The 24,588-nt window shown below is 43.3% G+C and overlaps 3 protein-coding genes and 1 non-coding gene across 4 annotated transcripts in view; 2 read left to right on the top strand and 2 right to left on the bottom strand.

Annotated features, from left to right (window-relative positions):
• Positions 1-524: 524 nt before the first annotated feature.
• Positions 525-4,798, top strand: LOC148342351 (uncharacterized). The gene is made up of 2 exons (XM_088288627.1): positions 525-926; positions 2,597-4,798. Exons 1-2 carry the CDS (start codon positions 800-802, stop codon positions 3,583-3,585), a joined length of 1,116 nt encoding a protein of 371 aa, XP_088144753.1. The 5' UTR covers positions 525-799; the 3' UTR covers positions 3,586-4,798.
• A 1,592-nt stretch (positions 4,799-6,390) lies between these two features.
• Positions 6,391-6,554, bottom strand: LOC148342350 (U1 spliceosomal RNA). Its single transcript, XR_015842411.1, has one exon. It is a non-coding gene; the product is annotated as a U1 spliceosomal RNA (small nuclear RNA).
• A 4,823-nt stretch (positions 6,555-11,377) lies between these two features.
• On the bottom strand, positions 11,378-12,562 carry LOC148342349 (uncharacterized). The gene has a single exon (XM_088288152.1). The coding sequence runs from the start codon at positions 12,560-12,562 to the stop codon at positions 11,378-11,380; it is 1,185 nt and encodes a 394-aa protein (XP_088144278.1).
• A 3,593-nt stretch (positions 12,563-16,155) lies between these two features.
• The window catches only part of LOC148342348 (uncharacterized), a 28,067-nt gene continuing 19,634 nt past the window's right edge, over positions 16,156-24,588 (top strand). The window contains exon 1 of the mRNA XM_088288151.1: positions 16,156-16,210. Coding sequence (XP_088144277.1) covers positions 16,156-16,210 — 55 coding nt within the window. The remainder of the gene's footprint in view (positions 16,211-24,588) is intronic.

Genomic DNA, 24,588 nt, shown 5'->3' with positions numbered 1-24,588 from the left:
GACCCAGTCTCCCCAGGAGGCCGGGGTTCGAATCTCGAATTTCCCCATTGTGGGACTAATAAAGGGAATATTATTATTATTATTATTATTTTATTGACAATCTAACATCAATCTACAAAGACAGAAAACAAATTGGTGGTGGGGAGGCGCGAATCGTTTACTTCTTGGTAGGGGCGGGCGTGAAATAATTGAGAAGCAATACTAGTATATGCAGACATTATATTCATACAATCTTGCAGCCCGAGTGAACCACAGCATTGTTGCAAGTTCGGTAGGAGAAACGTAAACGTCCCACTGTTGTTCCAGCAGCGGCTACTCGGGGCATAGGCGGAAGTGACGTAGGAGCTGACGCGCAAATGTGGCGTTAATTTAGTTTTTTTTTTATCAACCGAATTAAAATATTATATAAAATATATATTAAAATAGAACAGTCAGGGTCAAAAACAAACGCAGAGGCAAAGAAATATATTTGAAAAATTCGTGCTTAAAGCATGACGTCATTAGCAAGCGCGCAGCTTCCGAAGGCCCGTCCACACCGGAACAAAAACACCCACTGCTAAATTCTTCTGATTTAGTGTGGAACTGACTGTAATTTTCTCAAAGGATGTCCAGTGCTACTCTAAAGGACGTCGACATAATTCATTAAGTCTTTGTGTCCCGATAACCTCATCTTTGCGCGTTGATGCTTTTCGGCGTAGTTAGCTTAGCTTGTTAGCTAGCTAGCCGCTAACGAAAAGAGGCACATGACTCATCGCCAAGCAGAGATCGAGTGCGGATTTTTTGGAATTATCATTTGAAAATGTGTGCAAGAACGACGCCCAAGTACAAAGAGGAACTTTGTGGAATAAAAGAAGAAGAGAACGAGCAACATCTTCAACTGCTGGGCGAAGGTTGCAACCATCTTCGTGTTGTGCCACTCAAAGCAGGTTTGTACACGTTTTACTCTCATTTGCTTTGTCAAGAACAACATTGCATGCATCACAACAATAAGTTGTTTGGGGAAATGCGTTCAAGGTTATTGTCGTTTTATTTTTAAATATTGCTTGTCGGCTTGCTAAATATTTGTTTATGCCAAATTAAATCAGTGCAGAAAATAAATGCCAAAGAATAACCAATAGTGGGGGGTGAACTCCATGTTTTTTTTCTCAGTTTAAAATTCGAACTGATTATTTAAGATTTTACATTTTCTGGTTTTTATATCTTGTTCAAGCAATGATTTAGGGAAGGAATTCTGCCTGACTCTAAAAAATGTGCACACTGCGGCGAAAACATCAATGGCGGTTGATCAATTTTAGTGGATAAAACGCAAAATATTACGTTTAAAAAAAAACAAGTACGTATTGGTCTTATTTATTTATTAACTTTTTACTGGATTGGTCGGGTGACAGTCAATGGACCTCGGGTGCGTAGTTTCACCTCATCCAAACATTTAAAATACATTGAATGCATCCATCCAGGGTTGCACGGATCTCATCAGTGAACAAGCGCATGCTGCAAGGAATGCATCTGCATCTTTGGCATACGATGGGCTTAAAAGGGAGAACGTCACAACCCCCTTTTCTACCAACAAGGCCAGGAACATTTAGTTCCTGGTAATAAAGTTCCTGTGGCCCAGGTGGTTTGCATCTCCCCCTCAACTCATAGTTCTTGATAATTTATGCAAATGACAATGATGATGTATCAGTGCGAGGTCTTGTGTTACTTTGTTACTCATTATTGACACCCTATGGCTGTTCAGCATCATTGCAGTTACAAAATAATTCAGTGAACTCTAATAATATTATGGTGTATCTTAGTCTAATTTTAATTCATATTGGATAACTTTTAAATATACATTATTCAAATATGTCAACATGAAAGTCAGAGTGAAAGTGTTGTTGCTTAATTTATGTGTAGGGATTTTGATTCTTCACTCGTAATTTTGTTTAAAAATTTATTTAGAAACAGAAATTTTACAAAAAAAAAAATTAAAAAGGGGAATGTTGGAACGTACTAGCAGGCTAAATGTCATTTTGGGGAAAAAAAACCAAAACAAAAAACAAACATAAATCATGCAATAAATCGCGACTCTGATTCCAGGGCCCCTTTAATTCTTTTAGGCATACAGATTAGAATGGAAGCAAAAAGTACCCACGATGAAACTATCTCTAAATGCAAAATGAAAAATTTGTAAACATATTTCACTTGAAGGATTTCTATTCTATTAATGACATTATGTTGCGATGGCCCCCAGTGGTCTGCATCAATATGTTGGGGTCCCACAACAGGTGTTCCATCAGACGCACACAATAGCCTGTGTGTGCTAACTTCAGATCGCTTCCAGAAACGCCTGTGACTATGTCCGGAATGAAATCGGGCATCAGCCACAACATGCTTCCTTTTTAAATGCTCGTTTTTCACTGTTGTGCTGCAAAAAGGAGGTTTACATCGTAGGACGTAATTTTGTGAAATGCCCCCATGGTCCGGTCCAAGTTGGGGTCGCACGCATTGCTCCGTGTGCGGCAGGAACAAGTCAAGGTAGTACGGTAGAAAATAAGACAGTCGCCGCATGAGCTTTGACATGACCAAACCAAATTTGTCTTTTTGTGTCCTGCAGACGTCAGACAAAATGATCTCCGTTCTGTGAAAGAGGAGCCAGACTTGACTCACATCAAAAAGGAGGAGGAGGAGGAGGAGATCAACAAGTCACCAGTGAACGTTGTCCCAATAAAGACTGAAGATGTAAACAAGGATGAGAGTGAGGACAACAGAGGGGCGGAGCCTACAAGCAGCAGTTCAAGTCATCACGTGACAACAGAAGGTGATGAAGACCACTGGGGGCCATCACAAGTACATAGTGAGGACACATCAGACGCTCATGACAATGATGATGATACTAATGATGATGATAATGGGCAAGCCAAAGGTGAAAGGGCATGTCACACTGACTCATTCACTTCAAAGCTGTCTTTAAAAGGGCACAGAAAAACACACAGTGGTGAAAAACAGTTTTCTTGCTCGGTTTGTGGCAAAAGCTTCGTGCATAAGTCAACGTTTACAATCCACACAAGAACACACACTGGAGAAAAACCTTTTTCCTGCTCAGTTTGTGGAAAATGCTTCTCTGAAAGGGGAAATTTAACAGAACACACAAGAACACACACTGGAGAAAAACCCTTTTCCTGCTCAGTTTGTGGCAAAAGCTTCTCTGGAAAGTCTAATTTAAGAAAACACACAACAATACATAGTGGAGAAAAACCTTTTTCTTGCTCAATTTGTGGTAAAAGCTTTTCTCTAAAGTCACGATTAACAGAACATACAAAAACACACACTGCACGTCTTTCTTGCTTAGTTTGTGGTAAAAGCTTCTCCCAAAAGCCGCATTTAACTAGCCACACAAGAACACACAGTGGAGAAAAACCTTTTTCCTGCTCAGTTTGTGGAAAATGCTTCTCTGAAAAGTCTACTTTAATTAAACACATAACAACACATAGTGGTGGCAAGCCATTCAGTTGCAGCGTTTGTGCTAAAAAATTCGCCACTAAACGGCATGCTGCGAGACACGATTGTGATGGCGAGAATATAGGGCTGGGCGATATGACCTAAAATCAATATCGCGATAAATTGGGCAATTTTACCTTGATAACGATAAATGCACGATAAATTCCCCCTGAGGACCAAAATCAAAATAAATGCAGGAAATGCATATTAACTGATTTTTTTATTGGCCAACTAGTTCACATTACTTTCAATGAAAAATAAAAGTACAAAAATCATTTGTATAAACATTTCAAATAGCTTGCTTTGCATGATTTGATCAATGTCACAAAGAACAGGAGAAAAAGGGTACCTCTCACAAAATCTTTTTCTGCAAATATATTGTGCTGAGATGCTGTAATGCCATTTGCATAGGCCTAGATTTGTGTAAAGGTATCTTGTAAACAATATAAATATTGCCATGTGCAAAGGAGCTAGTCGCCTGTAAACAAAATGCTAAATAAAATGAAAAAAATGTCAATGTAATGCCAATGCCAAATAAACGTGTGTGGTTCATCAGGAAAATGTGCCGTCTCGAGTGGTGTGCAGTCGCCACTTGTCGTCTATGTAATGCACATTCAGGCTCAAACCGGGATCCATGTTGCGACTCGACCACAAGTCGGATGTGGATGCAAAATGCTCGACATGTCTACGCTCCCGTCCCGATGTTGTCCATATTGGGAAGTACAGTTTGTGACAAATATTTGCGTACCTCTTGTCGGCTGCTTTCATGAGGCGTTTAAATCCTGTCCGCTCTATTGTAACTAGAGGAGCTCTATCTTTAGCTATGTGCTCGGCTATCGCGTCCACCACCGAGACGTTCTCTCGTATGGTGTCGCCTCCGTTATGGGCTGTTGTCACTTGTCCAACCTTGCTTCTCACTTTGAACTTTTAGCACAAGCTCCAAGTCAACAGCATGGTTGTGTTGTGGGTGGTGAAAAAGAAAAGGTTGGACGCGCTGTTTCAGGTGCTTACGATGCACTTTGTAGTTCATGTTTTTTTGCTTAAACATCGTCTTCATGGAACCCAAAACATTTCCTAACGACAGATGTCGAATTTCTTTTCGGGACAAGCGCGACAGGAACAATTTCAACTAACGTTACTTCGTCTTCAGCCGTGTCAGCTGCTTCTAGATTGGAATCGACAGCTACGACCGCGTCGTCAGTTTTCTTTCTTGTTCAGCTGGGTGGAGTCACGTGACTACAGCCGCTCAAGCCGTCTTACAGGGGCATGAACAAAGCTGCAGACTAAAAGGACTTCATTTTTTTTTTAAACACCGAATTAACCGACATGGGCAAAATGATTTTATTAAATTTCGATCACTGTAAATTTTCGGTTTATTGCCCAGCCCTACGAGAATAGCAGCGATCCTTGAAGCTTAAAAAGACAAAAAAAAAAACCTGAAGGAACTGACTCTTTGTGGTAAGATGTAAATGTGATTTAGAAAATATGATATATTGAATTTTCAAAGCTCTTTTATTGACACAAGGCCAATGTGATCAGTGCATTGTGTCTGAGTGATGATGATTTTATTTTGTGTTTACATCAAACATTTAAATGAAATTAATTGCCTTTGCCTGGAACAACATTTTTTAACGTTATGCTTTTCGGTTGTCTTTTAAATCGTACCTAATGGAAAAGGTGTGAGAAGAAACTGTGCTTATGAAATCGGTGCCTTCCACAATCAATAAAATCACTTGTTCCACTTGCTCAACTGGCCTTCATTACACTGTGAAAAGGTGAAAAACTGAACTAGAAGTTGAACTCTAAAAAGAACCAGAAAGAGAAACGCAAATAGTCTCAGTTTCTCTCAATGGCTTTAGTGTGTCAGGAGTTGGCAACTTGATGGCGACTGAAGTCAGCGTTTATTTGTCACCACGGAGGAGATGATCCGCATCACGCTGTTCGTTGCTGCTGCTGTCTTAATTGAACCCCGGAGGTTACCTGCCAGCATCCCTGAATTTCACCGGCGGATATTCAGCTATCCCACGTCTGACCCCAGATTGTTGTGGAATTTTCAGCAGTTAGGGAAGATCAATGAGATAGTCTGTTCTTTTGAGTCAGTCTGCAGAGTAATCTCAGTGGGAGAAGTGCGTGGGAAGATACTGACGCACACAGGAAGATGAAGATTTATTTGACAGGAACTGTGGAATCTTAAAACAAAAATATATTTTTTCTGCATTGAGCCTACTTATCAGTCAAGGTCGTGTTGTTTTGGCTTCACAAAGAATCCTCTCGTACAAGAAGCGAAAGGCACTTTCTTCAAAAGCAGGTGGCCACAATAAATAACAAAAACCTTACTTGCAAAATAATTTTCCATAATATTAAGATTGAACAAAATAGTGACACAAATATTTAAAAAGTAACGACAGTAACGATTAAACATTGAATACTAAATTATTACTAAAACAGTTCAATGAATCTTGAAATAAATAATGAATCACCGTAGTTTAATGAATACTGAAACGAATAATGAAATATTTAAGTTAGTTAAGTTATAAACATTGAAATCATTTTTTAAGACTCTAACATTTCGAGAATAAAACAGTGATGTATTTTAATTTAAAATTCGCAACCACGTCGCTGGCGAAAAACCCCGGAAAAAGGCAAATATGTTGACAGAAAGTTTCACTTTATCATGTCAACTGTTAATAATAGAGAAATACATTTGGAATACTGTCCAACCAACAACATGGTGTCAGATGTGAAAACAAAACCAGCAACAAAAGTAAAATTCAATAATAATAATAATGCCTTTATTAGTCCCACAATGGGGAAATTCGAGATTCAAACCCAGGCCTCCTGGGGAGACTGGGTCCTGAACGCGGCGCCTTAGACCACTCGGCCATCCTGGCAGCCATTACCATCAGAAATCAGGGGAGAGCGCGAACGCAGTCCCCCACTGTCAGAAATTGTGCAGTCGAGATTCCCACATTTGGGGAATTCGCAGGGGTCAGTACAGCCGGAGTGCAATGGCTGAGCCTCACCCTGGGTGAACCACCTTCGTGATCATGGTATCTCCCCTGCCAGGTAAGTACATCTCTCAAGTTCATATTTGGGAACTAAAATGTTTCTTCATGTGCATCTTGGGTTTTTCTCTGTTTAGAAGATAACAATGATTTGCATCGCAAATGGTGACATCTGTCGGTGAGTTGGTGACAGTGCTCCACAAAGCCGGCAGCCAATCATATCACAGCGGGGTGTGTCCTGTTCTTCCGCTTTCGTGACGAACAGGAAATCCTTTCAGTGCGACTTTGAAAAACGATGCCATCTTTCATTCGTCTCGTCGAACAAAGAGAAGCACACGAGTTATCGCCAAGCAGAGACCAAGTGTGGATTTGTTGAGATTGGCGTTTGAAAATGTGTGCTAGAATGACACCCAAGTACAAAGAGGAACTTTGTGGAATAAAAGAAGAGAACGAGCAACATCTACTGCTGGGCGAAGGTTGGAAGCAGCCTCGTGTTGTGCTACACAAAGCAGGTTTGTACACGTTTTACTCTCATTTGCTTTGTAATGAACGACTTTCTATCGTTAAAAATTTGCATCACAACATTAAGTTGTTTGGGGAAATCGTTCAAGGTTATTGCCGTTTTATTTTTAAATGTTGCCTTTTACTTGCCAGTTTGCTGAACATTTGTTTATGCCAAATGAAATCAGTGCAGAAAATAAATGCCAAAGAATAACCATTTGTGGGGGGTAAACTCCGTGTTTTTTTTCCAGTTTAAAATTTGAACTGATTAACATTTTACATATTCCAGTTTTTATATGTTGTTAAAGAAATTAAGTTTGTCATGTCATCATGTTTCAAAACTATGCTGACAGATGTAGTGTATGTTTATATCCACTGTTGGAGTTGAGCCACCGAGAAAATGAGAAACATTTAGTAAATGAATCTTCAAAGCCAAACTTACTCCAATGCGTGTTCGTTTTTTGGACTCAAGAAGAAAAGGGTCAAAAAGGCTCAACAACAACTGATTAGAGTTCCGATATTTTAGTTTCTTCGATTTCTGGAGTTCAGGAAATAGTATCTGGGCGGCTTTTTCTTATTCTGACGAGAAACTGTACTCAGACGCGTACAATAGAAAAATGGCGCGCTGATCTCAGCCCAGCCTCACATTTTCTAGGAGGTTTTCTTTGTCAAGGGTCATGTAGGTTGAATCGGTTGTCCTTGCTCCTTCCCACGTTCCACGTCCAAGGCTGACCTTCTCAGGCAGGCGGCAGTCTCTCCGTCTCTCCGTCTCTCATTCCCCTGTAATCTCGTCAGTGTACAGATTGTGTGGTGTATGTTTTCCCAGATCAAATTATTTGTGTGGTGTATGTTTTCCCAGATCAAATTATGTGTTTTTGGTGTTCTTGATCGCGTCCCTGTGACGTCCTCCCCTGCCCAACTTGATATGTTTGTATCTTCTATGGCCTATGTGGAGAATGTGTTTAGTCGTATTTGTCCATGAAGTGCTATCTGGTTTGTCATCAGTTTGACCTGAGCAGACTGAATCTGTTTGTTCTGAATGAGAGTGTGGGTCATGAAAATACAATGTGTGCAAGTTTGAGGTCTTACAATTAAACAAAGTCATATAAATTTAGCATATGAATGCATCAGTAAACACCATGACTACAATCCCAGTCAATCTTATCGATGCACTGTACTTCTACTTTCATTTGATAAATGCTTTTTGTTATATCAATGTTTAACATATTCAGTAAATATGAACCTGCTAAATTAAATAATTGACCTTCTGTCCCGTAAGTGTTTAAAATAATGCCAGCAATCGTAATACAAACCTTCAATATTCATGTCCGGTGTGGCCATTCCCTATAAGACGGGAAGGCCGGAGAGAGGGGACATCTTAACCTTTTTTCTTTTTGGGGAGACTTCTTTTGACATCAGCATGGGACGAGAATAAAATCTCTTTCTAACCAAAATGACTGTGTCAGAGAATTTTTTTCCATCACCAATTCTGTCATGCTCGGCGACCTGTCCGGAGGGAAATTGAGCCAGACCCACACATCAACAACAAAATATACCCCATTTTTGGCATTTTGCTCCATTGAGGGTCTCAGGGTGCTGGGGCGCAGGCGTTCAACAGCCGGCCGGCTGAACTTTCGGTGAGATGCTTTTACTCACAATGGGTGTTGTGCGCCTGTGTCCAAGCGGTCGGGGCTTTTGGGGTCGTTAAAGAAAGCTTGTGCGTGTGGGTCTGCTGGCCGATTGGTCATGGAAAATGTCCCTGTGTTAGTTTCAATTATTGTTTAAACAAGAGGCCTCTATAATGATTAAGACATTCAAAGATGCCAAAGTAACTGCACTATAAAAGAACATTAGAAAAAGTATAAAAAAAATAAATAAATTTAAAAAATGATGATAGGAACTAAGTAAATGGGGACTAGTGTGGGAGAAATGTGCAGAAGATAAAGAAAAGAAAGGTCTAGTGGTTAAAGAGATGAGAACTAAGAAGTGTAAAACTATAGCTCTAGACAACATAGTCGTGAATAAGCTCAGTTTGAGCACAGACCCTGGCCAGGGTGTAAATTTTAGCAGGAAAATTATGATCTGAAAATAGAAATAATGAAGAGAAGCGCGCGTCCACGTATCGTATTGGGCACTTTGTGGCATGGAACACAGCAAGGATCGAGGCGTACCGTTGTGTGGAGGGCCCGACGGTTTCGCTGGTACGTAGCAAGAATAATGCATTAAGTCTGGGCCGGTTCGACTCCGCTGTTCAGATATGTACCCTGTGATTACTCGTGTTCTGGTCAAGGCCACGCAAAATCAAAAACCTGGCTACCATCTACTGTGGGACCAGGAACTCAGGCAGCCCCCACGCAGGAGATAAGGGGTGATAGTTATAAACCAGTGCCAGTCCCTCCTTTGTAGAAAAAATTGCCCTTTCTAAAACCCATATGTGATTGCATTAATATTCCGTTTTATCAGTTCAACTAACGCGTGTGCGTCCTAGTGTGCATTGAAAGATGCAGCATAAAAAATGTTAAAAAATTTGGATAATAACTAAAGCAAAATTAGAATGAGAAAGATAATTGGCTACATAATCATTGGGGTGAAATTCATCTTCATTGCAAGAAGCGGTCATATAAATAGAGAAATCTAAGATGAATGGATCTTACGTGGAATGTGATTTGTCAACACGGAAACGCCCTGAGTGATAAAAACGTTGACGTACGGTGAAGGAACAGGTCTCTTTGACGGCAAAAGTCTGACTACGGTAAATAATTGATAATTAGACCTCAATGAAGTGATTGTGCAGTTGAAAAAGTTCATATCTTGACTGTGAAAAGCTAAAGTGAGAAACTAGGATTAACTATTTGGCAAACACTAGAACGTATTCAGTCTCGAGGAAGACTGAATGCAGTAAAATTGCAATAAGAAGAACAATAAACCAGCCCAGAGTGTTACAATGTCCTGGAAACAAAAGTTTGGGATTGCCCCTGAGGGTGAAATTCCTCTCTGAACTCCTCCTTTTTGCCCCCGGCAGGAACTCATGAAACAGGGAAACTGATAAGAGATACAATTTTGTTGAAACAGAACATGCAAGGTTAAAGGTCATGCAAAACGAAAAAAACAAAACATCTAATGTTCCATACTTCAGTTTGGCGACCGATGTACTACGATAATTCAATTAATGGAACGACATTTTGAGATGGAAATGACAGGAATATGATGAATTATCATGTTATGAGGGGACTTTTGAGATACAGTAAATTGATTTAAATTAAATTAGAAATTTTTAGTCTGCGGATAATCCACTTCAAAGAATACTGACTCATGGGTTGAGGAAAACGGGGTTATATTAGTTAGTTAAAAAAGAATAGCTAAATTATAGTTGAGATGTTGATGGGAATTGAATATGAATCATAAACAGAAGACAAAACCAATTGGCATTGGCATTTGTAAAATATGATGAGGGATTAAGTTCGTGAGCTCTCTGGGAGACGGGGCGAGACGCGAATGGATTGAAGCTTCCGCCAGTGACCCGTCCAATAGTGTCACCACCACTCAGCTGTGCCGGGTGGCCGTCCTCGAGGGCGTGCACCTCCCAGTTACTGACATCAAGCGAAACAGTCCGTCAATGAGAAACTGCTGATCTGTATGAGTAGAACCCCCGTTTCTGCATCGATGAAAGAAAATATTGTATTGGATGGAGAAAAAGAATTGTTACACTTGCGGGTTCAGGGGGCCAAGAGTGCTGATTCACCAGGAACGGAAATAAGAATATGGGGGGGGGAAAATAAAATAAAACCCGGTGTAGTGACCCTTTTCCCTATCAAACGGGTCACTATAGTTACTACTGGCCTGGGTTGGTTTGACGCGTGTCCGTTCCGCTTTTTCCAAAGTAAAGTCATCCAATTGTCCGTCAAGTCAGCTCAAACCATTCATCCACCTTGTCACGGTCACGGTCTAAAACTTTTTGCCTCCCCAATAGTAACCACCTGGGTCTTGTTAGCCCATTGATTAAATAGCCCTGTGGCCAATGGATACCACACTGCACCCAAGTGGTGGGAGGTTTAAAGCAAACATACCTTAACGTAAAAAATGGCTCTTACACACCGGCCCCTAATTGGGCTTGACAGAAGGCAAACCAATTACAATCTTCAAACACAATGAGCCATTAAAGTTAACTCAAATTAAAGCGTTAGAAACAAAATAAATAACTGAGAACAAATAATCATTCTTATAATGTAAACTATGTACTGGGTATTTTTGAAACATGTGTCTAATAAGTGTTCATGGTTACTCAGTTGCCTCACAGAGTAGACATATTTTTGTCACTGGTCTATCGAGCACGCTGGTCTTGGTTTGAAGACGTACAGTACGGACCAGACCCCTTTTATCATGAAATGTCTCTAAAATCCTTCCAAGTATCCAAGATCCACGAGGAGCTGTTGAATCAACAACAACAACAACGTCCCCCGGTAAGAAATGTCTTTTTTCTTCCTCTTCTTTTTATTTTTAGCACCTCCGTCAGCAGCAGTCTCTCCATTGTCCTTTTCAACTTTATCATCCTCCTCAGCAGCTCCACTCAGTTGATTAGGTTTGGCGGGTATACTTCGAGCCAGCTCATGAACAGGAGTGGACTGAGGTTTGGGCTCCTCATAGTTGCCCCAAACTTCAGAGGGAGCGTTCCAGTCAGAGGTGGGATCTGTTGAACCACCATGGAATCCAGACCACTCGTCATCTACTTTAGGCTGACTGAGCCATAATGTGCTATCTACCAGCTGAGGATCAGCTTCGCCAACGCCCAGTTTAGTCAAAGAAACTAGATCAGAAGGAACCCTATCAATCACAGTCCATGAATCATCAATATCAGCCTTCCACAATGGTGCTGGTTCTCTTGTGGCAGTCCACGGGCCTTGAGTCTTTGGAGCGACAGTGTGCGGAACCTTGACCGCTTGAATGTCAGCCACACCTGCTGCTACTATTGGTGCCTCACTGGTGTTAACATGGGCTACAGCAGCATTAATCTTCTCTGCAGTTACTTTTGATGACCCTCCTTTTTTCTTCTTCTTCTGGTTGGCAGGTGGAGTAGATGCTGAGGCCTTGCGCTGCTCTGGAGAAGCATTCATAGGAGTGCCGCCACCACCACCAGTACTGGCAGAGCCATCATTGGAACTCTTGTCCTTCTTGCGTTGTTCACGCTTTTCCTTGTTGCTCACCTTTGTCTCCCATGTGCCTTCCTCCGGCTCCTTTACAACAGCTGTCACAGTTTCCTTCACTGCCTGTTTGGCTTTCTTCTTGGCCTTTTTTGACTCAACAGCTTGTTCGCTCTTGTTTTGTGGAGGAGGTAACTGTTGATGTGGCACTCTGTCTTCGTTAACTATGGCGTTTTCTTCTTCAGTGACAGCTCTACCATTTGGCTGGGCCTTCTTTTCAGCCCGCTCTAATTGTTCCTCTGGAACCATTTCTGCGTATCCCATTCCAATGACATCAGATAGGAAAGTGGAATATTCCTTGTGAAACTCTTTATCCTTCTGAAGTCTTCTTTTGAGTGATCCAACACGTTGCTTGGCCACAGAAATATTATTTGGCATTTTCACATTTTGATCTTTAAAAGGCAATTTTGTCATGTAATGACCATCTTTAAATTGGACAGAATTTTCCATTATTTCAATGAATCTCCTTTCATTTACTGACATCTCCTCTTTGTCATTGTAAGATGTTTCATTGAATTCCTGATTGTATTGATTTATCAACAACTGTTGGAGTCGGTCAACACTGATCCTATTAACCAGTGCCAGAGTGTGGCCATTCTCACACTGTGTTGCACTATTTCCCTGTAGAGGTCCATTAATCACCCAGCCAAGAAGAGTTCTAACAGCATACGGTCCCTCGCCGCGACTGTTGATCACCTCCCAGGGTTCCATTACCTTTGAGGCATTTGTGCCAATCAACAACTCAACATTAGCGCTGATACGAGGAATGTGCGCATCCTTAAGATAAGACCATTTCTTTAACTCCCTTTCGCTGATTAAATTGTCTACAGATACTGGCATTTGTTTCTGTGTGAATGTGATGGGAAGCTGATAATAATGGTTGTTGCTCAAACCACATATTTCCAAGCCTTCAATCATGTAGCTTGGCATAGTGGTGTTGTGGGTCATAGTTCGTATATGAATACTGGTTCCTTTGCCTTTGAGGTTTAGTTTTTCCTTTAAACTTTCGGAGCAGAAAGTGTCAGTACTTCCTGGATCCAAAAAAGCGTATGTTTGAACCACTTTGTTTCCTTTTGTAGATTTGACATTAACAGGTAAGATTGACAGAATGCCATTACTGCCGCCGGCCCCTGTATGTCCACACGTGGAAACACTTGTGCCACTCACTGGTGCTCCCTGTGGCTGTCCTTTTGGCCGCTTTTCCTCTTCACTTCTTTCCCTTTTTTCGATATGGAGAACACTGGGGTGACTTTGGGTGCATATTTTGCACAATATGCGGTTACTGCAGTCCTTGCTCATGTGCCCTGTGTGCAGGCAGCCGAAGCACACTCCTTTCGCCTTGAGAAAGTCCAGCTTCTCTCTCTGAGGTTTCCTTTTCAATTCTGAACATTGATCCAATGCATGTTGTCGTGTACAATACAAACAGCGACTGTTATCAGTTGTAGGCAGTGCAGTTTGTGTTTGAGTTTGTACATTTCTATTGTTTGTACCCGCAGCTTCTTCATTGAACATAACAGCAGTTGCAAAGGTGTTTCCCCTGGATTGTGATTTTTGTTGCAAATATGCCTTGCTTGCTTGAGTTTTGTTGCTCCTGTTTGTGTCAATTGTGGTGTTTTGGATATCACCAAAGATTGGATCCGAAATGATCTTGACTTGATATTCAACAAATCTTACAATGTCCTTGAAACCTGCCCTATGACCTTGCGTTTCATAGATGCTGCAAGCCCTCTCTCTCCAACGCTCTCTGAGTTTATAAGGAAGCTTCTGAGTTATTAGTTTCATGTTTGCTGGCATATTGAGTTCATCCAAATATCGGAGTTCTTTCATTGCATTACAGCACTCGGCCAAGCACAATGCATAGTCTTGTAGCCCCCTTTTATCCTCTGACTTTACAGTTGGCCATTGTGTTATTTTATTCACATAGGCGGCTGTGATTTTCAATTCATTTCCGAAATGTTTAATAAGTAGGGTTTTGGCTGCATCATAGGCTCTGTCCGGTGGTAGGTGTTGGCAGCTGCGAACTCGTTCTTTAGGTTGGCCCCCAGTGTATTGTTCCAAATAGAATAAGCAGTCCTCCCTTTGCACCTTTGCTTCCACACAACGTTCAAAGGTTCTCATAAAGGTCCGAAATTGTAGAGGGTCTCCATTAAAACAAGGCACTTCTCTGCGTGGTAACAACTGGGAACTTTGTGTTTGTGCTAAAAGTGCTGTTATTTCGTTTTGCTTGTGTAACAGCCTGTAGAGTACATTGTTGTTTTGCAACGGGTGTACAACTTGAGCACTGGGATTTATATTTGACTGGGTTTCCTGTGTTGCAGATGTTTGCCATGCTTGTATCCTGGTTCGATCTCTGATGCTTTGAGAATGCGGTGCTGCTTGACTACTGAGATTCATATTTGGTTGATGTGCCTGTGTTCTGGCTGTTGCTTCCATCTTCGGCGCTGGGTTCCTTAGTGCTGCATTAGTTTGGGATTTCAAGTAGGATGACATTCCATCTGAATGTTTGCTTTGTTTACTAGCAACACTGTTAAATGAAGAGGATTTTAACGTCATCAATTTTGCAGCAGATGCAGCTAGTTCTGTTTCTATTTCCAGTTGTTCCTGTTTCCTTCTAATGTCCTCTGCTTGTTCTTCCAAAGCGTGCTTTTTCTTAAGTGCAGCAGCACGCGCCATGATCACAGCTTGTTCTGCCTCCATTTGTCGGCGTAAAGATGTTGTAGTAGACCTACTGCGCTTTGAGGAAGTATTGGAAATTACATTGCTAATGCTGTCATGGGGTTCCACTAGGACTTCCTCGCTGTGAGGTCCAATTCTTTGATGTTTCATTTCATCATTATTGTCCTCCATATCTTCATTTTGCCAGCAACATTCATTGCTACCCAACCACTTATTTACTTCTGAAACAAATTCATCGATAGCGAGCGCTTTTACTTTAAACCACATTTCATGCCTTTCACACTCTTCAGGTGGCATAAATTTCAATAAAGCTTCGTGATGTGCAACAGCTTCATCACATAGTTTAGTGTATTTGTCAAACGTACATTTTACCTCTGAAACAAAACCTTTGACACCCATCAAATTAATAATTGTCTGCTTGAGGCTTGCTGCCCTTTGCAACTTGTTTTTTCTCTCTTTTTGCAGTGTTTCTATCTTTGCCAAAAAGGCCCTTTCAGTCATTTTAACGGAGCGCTTTTTTACAGAAGGACCCCCTTCCTCAATCCCTAAATCATCTTGCTTAGGTGTCTCAGTCCAAAGTTCAGCTTTTTCGAGGTCCTCTTCTCTACTCATATTTATGTTGATACAAAATCCTTTGATCACTCGCTTACCCGTGCAACCTTCCGTAAGTTGTACACGCGCACAGTCTAATTCAAATTGCAAACGCGCCCCGTAACGTTCCCTCAATTACCACCAATGCATTGGATTTCATGCGCAAAGTTGTGTGCACACATTTACAGCAATCTACTAAATGGCCATTAGTGTAGCGCTACAAATACCTTGGCGTTGGCCGGCATAGAAGTGTATTGATGTTCCAATTTGTTGGTTAGAGAGCCGCGGCTGCGTGGCTCCGGTTCCAAATAATTCCAAACGAGCAAACAATTTGGGCAGATGACGTCCAAACATCAGCAATCATCCAACGTTGTCCTCAAGGCGACAAGAAAGCCATTCGATCCGCCGCTCCCTTTCAGCTGCGCTGTCCTTACTTTGAAGCAAACGTATCTTCACTCGCTCGAAGCCAAGTTTTAGACTTAAATTGTAATGACCCTTTTCCCTATCAAACGGGTCACTATGGTTACTACTGGCCTGGGTTGGTTTGACACGTGTCCGTTCCGCTTTTTCCAAAGTAAAGTCATCCAATTGTCCGTCAAGTCAGCTCACACCATTCATTCCACCTTGTCACGATCACGGTCTAAAACTTTTTGCCTCCCCAATAGTAACTTGTAATGACCCTTTTCCCTATCAAACGGGTCACTATGGTTACTACTGGCCTGGGTTGGTTTGACACGTGTCCGTTCCGCTTTTTCCAAAGTAAAGTCATCCAATTGTCCGTCAAGTCAGCTCACACCATTCATTCCACCTTGTCACGATCACGGTCTAAAACTTTTTGCCTCCCCAATAGTAACCACCTGGGTCTTGTTAGCCCATTGATTAAATAGCCCTGTGGTCAATGGATACCACACTGCACCCAAGTGGTGGGAGCTTTAAAGCAAACATACCTTAACGTAAAAAATGGCTCTTACACCATTTACAATCTAGGACTATGAGGCTATGATACATATAATACCAATCTATCGGCGGAAAGAACGTAAAGCGCTGGTGGAACACTCGCACCCGGAAAAGGGAATAACTGTAGAACGAAAAACGCTTGCAAAAGGCAAGGAATGACTGACGAAGATTGTTTACCACGGAAGGATAAGAGGAGACCAATCATCGACAGAAAAAGAGAACAGAAAACGAGCCGAGCTGTAGCTGATAACGAAATGAAAGAAAAACGCGACAACAAGAAACACTTGAACAAGATAACGATCGAAGTACGGGAGCATGAGCAAGTAGGATAACAATCCGACGCCAGGTAGTCAGTCGTGATGGGTCCAACGACACCGAGGCGTCGATGCGCGCGCCGAGCTTCCACGGCAAACCCCGTGTCGGTGCGCGTACTGCTTTGAGAAAGTCACGTGACCACTACCAGAATCGTGTCGACACAGCGGTCGCGCGCCAAACTGTGTTCATAAGGAAGCGCATCTGTCAACAGGATGGACGCTCAAAACAAGCATCGAGTTATTGGCACGTTACTTTGCATTAAATATCCGCAAGATGGAAGACGTCACTGTTGATGCGCACTCAGAGGTGCAGCGCTATATGTCAGCAGGACACGTTGCGCGTACGGAAGACCCGCTCTTATACTGGAAGTCCATGGAGGCAACGTTCCCTCATCTATTTATAGTAGCCACACAGGCGTTGTGCACACCGGCCTCTTCAGTGCCTTGTGAGAGGATCTTCTCAAAGGCGGGGGAAATTGCCTCAAAAAAAGAAATAGACTGAATAACAAAACGCTGGAGAAACTAATTTTTTGGAATAAAAATCTTTAATTACAATGAGTCCATTGTCATTCACAACACTTTTACTTGGGCATTCAGACAGATGTTCTCTTAATTTATCAACTGCGTCTCGAATATCAAAGATTTCTTTTATGAAATTGCGTGTATGTAAAAATAATGTGAAAGCAAATGCCTAATCAGAATCAGAAATCCCTTTGTCATTGTACTCAAGTGTGCAACGAGATTAGAGAGCTCCCCTCTCCAGTGCAATACAACAATAATTCAGTTAAATATATAAATTAGGTAAGAGAATAATTAGTGCGATGGAAAGTAATAAGAAATAGGATATATAAAAACACATCACGTCGCTAATCAATGGAATTGGATAAAATTAGTTTGACAGATCAGTGTCAGATGACCCTGTCAAATGTTTCCTGCAAGTCCACCAGGTGTCAGTATTCAGCAACACAGTGTCAACACAGTGTCAATACATTGTGTCACTGTGTCGAAACGATACAGGATGCCTCATCTACCCATCACTACTGATTTCATTTGGCATAAACAAATGTTTAGCAAACCGACAGGCAATATTTAAAAATAAAACGGCAATAACCTTGAACGCATTTCCCCAAACAACTTAATGTTGTGATGCATTTTTCGAACGATAGAAAGTCGTTCTTGACAAAGCAAATGAGAGTAAGACGTGTACACACCTGCTTTGTGTAGCACAACACGAGGCTGTTGCAAATTTCACCCAGCAGTTGAAGATGTTGCTCGTTCTCTTCTTTTATTCCACAAAGTTCCTCTTTGTACTTGGGTGTCGTTCTTGCACACATTTTCAAATGATAATTCCAAAAAATCCGCAATGGATCTCTGCTTGGCGATGAGTCATGTGCCTCTTTTCGTTAGCGGCTAGCTAGCTAACAAGCTAAGCTAACTACGCCGAAAAGCATCAACGCGTGAAGATGAGGTTATCGGCACACAAAGACTTAATGAATTATGTCGTGGTACTTTAGAGTAGCACTGGACATTCTGTGAGAAAATTACAGTCAGTTCCACACTAAATCAGAAGAATTTAGCGGTGGGTGTTTTTGTTCCGGTGTGGACGGGTCGGTGGATGTGGTAGAGGTCCTTCGGAAGCTGCGCGCTTGCTTATGACGTCATGATTTAAACACGTATTTTTCAAATATATTTCTTTGCCTCTGTGTTTGTTTTTACACCTGGCTGTTATTTTTAATATATATTCTATATAATATTTTAATTCGGTTGATAATTTTTTTTCAACAAAATTACTGCATACCACCTTGATGGCGCGTTGGCGTCTACGTCACTTCCGGCTATGCTCTGAGAAATCGCTGCTGCAACAGCACTGGAACGTTTACGTTTCTCCTCCCGAATTTGCAACAATGCTGTGTTTCACTCGGGCTGAAAATTGTATGAATATAATGTCTGCATATACTAGCAATGCCTCTCAATTATTAGAAAAAAGTTTCGCGCCCCCCACCCACCATTTTTTTCTCTTTGAATATTGATGTCAGATTGTCAATAAAATATCCCTTAACTAAGCTAAATTGATAAGAAATATAATTTTGATAACTATTCCGGCGCCGCGCGAGTGGCTGCCTGTTTACAGCAGCGTGGCTCACTATTGAGCCTTTTTCGTGTGTTTTTTCCCTTTACCTTTTTTTATTTTATTTTTACCTCATCTCAGCAATCGACATCCAACTTGCGGTGGTTTTACTTCTGTTGGGGGCTGTTTTTTTCGCGATCGTGTCCGGAGACGAAACTCGGAGCAACGGATCGATCGTGTACACAAGAGATCAGCTGTTAGCACTCCGTGCTAACGCCGCGTGGGCTCCCGGAGCGAGACCCGATATCCCCGCGAGCTGAGGAGGAAGAGACGGGGATGTTGTGCAGGGGCTAAACGCCAGGCAAGGAGGAGACGATATCACCCCGTCCTCCCGTCCGTTATTATGGGGAATGTTCGATCCCTCCCCAACAAAATGGACGAGCTAACAGCGCTAACCCGGCACGAGAGGATTGTCCGGGAGGCTAGCTTGCTGATGTTGACGAAGTCTTGGCTAACAGAGCTAACGCCGGACGCCGTCGTCGAATTGGACAGCTTCCAAATTCTACGTGCGGACAGGACACTGGAAAGCGGAAAGAAGAAAGGAGGAGGGCTGGCTGTGTTTGTTAATGATAGATGGTGTAATCCTGGGCACCTCACTATTAAGGAGCATCTTTGCAGTCGGGACATTGAACTTCTAGCTGTTAGCGTGCGTCCGTATTACGTCCTACGAGAGTTCAGTCATGTGATCTCGGTGGCGGTGTACGAACCTCCGTCTGCGAAGAGTGAGACAGTCTGTGACGTACTGACTGCTGCTGTGAGTAGGCTACAAACAAAGCACCCAAATGCCCTGCTCCTTATCACTGGTGACTTCAATCATGCTTCTCCTTCCTCCTCTCTGCCTTCATTCACACAATATGTAACATGCCAAACCAGAGACAATAAAATATTGGACCTCTTCTATGCCAACACCAAGGAGGCGTACACGTCACTGCCCCTCCCCTCGCTGGGCAAAGCTGACCACAACATGGTTGCTCTCCTGCCTGTGTACAAACCTCTCGTCCGCAGGCTGCCAGCTGTGACACGCACAGTTCAGCGATGGTCCGGAGAAGCCGAGGAGGCCTTGAAGGACTGTTTCAACACAACTGTGTGGGAGGTATTCAGCGAAGCTCACGGTGAGGACATTAATGGTCTAACAGACACAGTTACAGACTATATTAACTTCTGCATGGAGAACACCATTCTCACCAGGACTGTAAGATGTTTCTCCAACAACAAACCCTGGATCACACCGGACATTAAAGCTCTCCTGAAGGAGAAAAAGAGGGCTTTTGTTTCAGGCGACAAGGAGCTGAAGAGAGTGCAGCGTCAGCTGAGAAGGAGGATCCGAGAGGGGAAAAAGTCCTACAGGATGCGGATGGAAGAACAACTGCAGCGGAACAATGCCAGGGATGTCTGGAGGGGCCTGAAGACCATCTCAGGCCACAGACAACCAAAGCCCCAGAAGGGGGGGGACTTTCATTGGGCAAATGAGTTGAACCTATTTTTAAATATATTTGATCAGATGCGTGCCCCCGCTTAGTCTCAACTGCTGCAGCACCCACCAACCCCTCCTGCCGCGGCGAATGAAACCCTCTCTCCCCCTCTCTCTCTTCTCCCCCCCCCCCCCCCCGCCCCCCACAGGCTTCAGTTCCCAGCCACATCAGACAACCACCACTTGCTCCTGCTCAGCCTTGTTCCTCACAACATCTCAGGTGAAGAACCAGGTGAGGAAGAAAAAGTCAAGGAAGGCAGCGGGTCCAGGTGGGATTAGCTCCCAGCTCTTCAAATCCTGCGCAGACCAGCTGTGTGGAATCGTCCAGCACATGTTCAGCCTGAGCCTGAAGCTGGGAGAGTCCCCCAGCTGTGGAAAACATCCTGCCTGGACCCCCCATCCGAAGGAGCTCAACAACTTCAGACCAGTGGCGCTGACGTCTCATCTGATGAAGACCCTGGAGAAACTGGTCCTCGTCCATCTGCGCCCCCTGGTGAGCTCTTCGATGGACCCACTCCAGTTTGCATACCAGCCTGGCATCAGTGTGGATGATGCCATCATCTACCTGCTCCACACTTCATTCTCCCACCTGGAGAAGGCGGGGGGCACGGTGAGGATCATGTTCTTTGATTTCTCAAGTGCTTTCAACACCATCCAGCCCACCCTATTGGGACACAATCTGGAGCAAGCGGGGAGTGGCCCACCACCTCATCACATGGATCCACGACTACCTCACAAACCGGCCACAGTACGTGAGGACACAAGACTGTGTGTCTAACGTGCTACTCTGCAGCACGGGAGCGCCGCAGGGAACTGTTCTGGCTCCCTTCCTGTTCAACCGCTAAACCTCGGACTACAAATACAATTCCTCTACCTGTCACCTGCAGAAGTTCTCTGATGACTCCGCGATTGTCGGCCTCATCACTGACGGAGACGATCGGGAGTACAGAGGGGTTACGCAGGGTTTTGTGGACTGGTGTCAGCAGAACCGCCTCCAAATCAACGCTAGGAAATCCAAAGAGCTGGTGGTGGATTTCTGCAAGCGTTGGCACTCTCCACCTGGACCAGTGAATATCCAGGGAACAGACGTTGAGAGGTTCTCAACTTACAAGTACCTGGGTGTTCATCTGAACAATAAACTGGACTGGAGCGACAACACAGACGCTCTCTATAGGAAGGGTCAGAGCAGACTCTTCCTACTCAGGAGGCTGAGGTCCTTTGGCGTTCGGGGAACACTCCTCAGGAACTTCTATGACTCGGTGGTTTCCTCAGTCATCTTCTATGGAGTGGTCTCCTGGGCAGGAGGCATCTCGGGCCGGGACAAAAAGAGACTGGACAAACTAGTGAGGAGGGCCAGCTCTGTCCTGGGCTGCTCCCTGGACTCTGTGGACTCAATGGGGGGTAGGAGGATGACGGCAAAACTGTCATCAATGCTGAACAACCCAGCCCACCCACTCAATGACACTCTTGGAGCACGCCACAGCTCCTTCAGTGATAGACTGAAGAGATTTTTCCGCTCCTTCCTGCCGGTTGCTGTCAGACTTTTTAACAAGAACACTAGGTCAGGTCTACAAATGGGCGGGCATTTGTGCAATTGTGCAGTCCGAGGATGCAACAAACACAACTACTGTGCTTTATCCAATGCTGTACTTAAATATTGACCAATGGTGTATTTTGTTTACCATTGCAGTAGTCTTATCATTGCAGTACTTTTACCATTACAGCACTTTTATCATTGCAGCATTTTTAGTAATTTTCCCTCTGTACCATAGACAGATATTCGGAGTGTTTCCTTACGCTTGTATATGTTGTGGGATGTAAGTGTGTATATACACATGGGGATTTGTGTATTTACGTATATACTGTACTGTGTATATTCGCATTGGTTTGCTTTTTCTGAATGTCTGCTGCTAATGTTATACATTAACGGCTACATTACGCCGCCGCCTCTGTGTGATCTATACCTTTCCTGCTGTAACACTGCAAATTTCCCCATTGTGGGACTATGAAAGGACATCTTTATCTTTATCTTTAAAAACCTTGTGTTGGTGCTTGTTAAATAATTTTCCATAAGATTAAGATGGTGAAACAAAAATTTAAAAAGTAAATTCTGTAACAATTAAACATCGAATACTAAATTATTCCTAAAACAGTTAAATGAATCTTGAAATTAATAGTGAATTATTGTAGTTCAATGAATACTAAAACGAATAATGAAATATTAAAGTACTTAAATAAATACCCAAATCATTTTCGAACACAATAACAGTTAAGTAATAAAAGAGTGACATGTTTTAATTTAAAATTTACAACCACATCGCAACTTGTCAAAAAAGCCTGTAAAAAGGCAAAGGTGCAAATATGTTGACATAAAGTATGACTTTATCATGTCAACTGTTAATAATAGGGAAATACATTTGGAATACTATCCAACCAACAACATGGTGTCAGATGTATAAACAAAACCAGCAACAAAAGTCAAATTCAATGCATCTCTCAAGTTCATATTTGGGAACTAAAATGTTCGGTCATACGCATACAGTTTAAATCTTAGGTTTTTTTCTATGTTTCGAAGAAGATAACAATGATTTGCATCGCAAGTGGCGACATCTGTTGGTGAGTTGATGACAGTGCTCCACAAAGTCAGCAGCCAATCATATCACAGCGGGGTGCGTCTTGTTCTTCCGCTTTCGTGCCGAACGGACTGCGGTTGTCTCGAAGGAAAAAAACGACGCCATCTTTCATTCGTCTCGTCGAACAAAAAGAAGCACACGAGTTATCGCCAAGCAGAGATCAAGTGCGGATTTGTTGAGATTGGCGTTTGAAAATGTGCGCAAGAACGACACCCAAGTACAAAGAGGAACTTTGTGGAAAAAAAGAAGAGAACGAGCAACATCTTCAACTTCTGGGAGAAGGTTGCAAGCAGCCTCGTGTTGTGCTACACAAAGCAGGTTTGTCATATGCTTCTGGCCATTTCGGAAAATAGTCCAAAGCAGCTAGGACATAACGGTTGCCTGTGTTAGTGCGTGAAAATGGGCCCATTCTGGCCCCCGCAATCCTCTCCATCGGCGCGCCCACTGCTAGCTGTTGGAGGTGGGCACGAGACCGGCCTGGTGGACCCTTGTGCGCTGTGCAGAGGTCACAACGGCGACAAAAGTCCTCAACATCTCGCCTTAATTGACCCCAATAGAAACTTTGCCGGAGTCTGCAAAGTGTTTTTGACACACCAAAGTGTCCTGCCTCTGCAGGCCCATGAGAGGCTTTCAACACAGCCTCTCTCAGAGCCCTGGCGACGACCACCTACCATCTATCCTCCCCAGTAGCAGGCTCCTTCCAAGCTCTCTGGTGCACCCCATCCTTGACCTGAAGAGTCCCAATCTTTGAATACAGTCCTTTAGTGGCAGGCGAGTGTCCAGTGACCTTCTCCCACTTAGGGTTTTGACCCGACTCGACCCACTTTAATACAGGTCGGAGGTCAACATCCTGTTGCTGCTGCTTCCTCCATTCGGGTGCCTCCACAACCTGCACCTCCCTACATACGGGGTCGACATGATCATGCGCGGGACTTTTCTCATCACCACAAAGTTTCTTCTCTCGGGTCTCTCTCTTCTCGCAGAAGCGGCAGCCAGCAAGTGCACAAGGGCGTCGAGACATAGCGTCAGCGTTGGCATGGCAATTTCCAGTCCTGTGCTCCACTTGGAAGACATATGGTGCCAGTTCTTCAAGCCAGCGTGCAATCTGTCCTTCAGGCTCCTTAAAAGACAATAGCCACTGGAGTGCCGCATGGTCAGTGTGTACAATGAAGGGTAAACCGGACAGATAATATCGAAAATGGCTAATGGCTCTCACAATTGCCAGCAGTTCCCTTTGTGTGACACAATAACGCCGTTCAGCCTTGTTCAAGGTTTTGCTGAAGTATGCCACTACTCTCTCCCCGTCTGCCCCCACTTCACTCAAAACCGCCCCAATTCTGACATTGCTGGCATCAGTGTCCAGGACAAACGGCAGGTTGGCGTCTGGGGGGACGAGAATGGGTGCCTCCGTCAGCACCTTCTTTAGTGAGCTGAAGGCCCGTCTGCACTCGGGAGTCCAGTCAAAATCAGTGTCCTTCCGCTGCAGGTGGAAAAGCGGTGCAGCTAGACATGAGAAACCCCGCACGAATCGCCTGTAATAGGATGCCAGCCCAAGGACGCTCTTCAGTTCACGCGGGTTGCTGGGAGTAGGCCAGTCCCTCACGGCTCGCACTTTCTCCTCCAATGTGATAATG

This window comes from Idiotropiscis lumnitzeri, chromosome 2, assembly GCF_059441095.1.
Source record: "Idiotropiscis lumnitzeri isolate Australia: NSW breed Sydney's pygmy pipehorse chromosome 2, RoL_Ilum_1.0, whole genome shotgun sequence".
In the NCBI taxonomy this organism is placed as follows: Eukaryota; Metazoa; Chordata; class Actinopteri; order Syngnathiformes; family Syngnathidae; genus Idiotropiscis; species Idiotropiscis lumnitzeri.
Note: the sequence above shows the minus strand (reverse complement) of the source record. Positions and strands in the feature narration are given on the sequence as shown.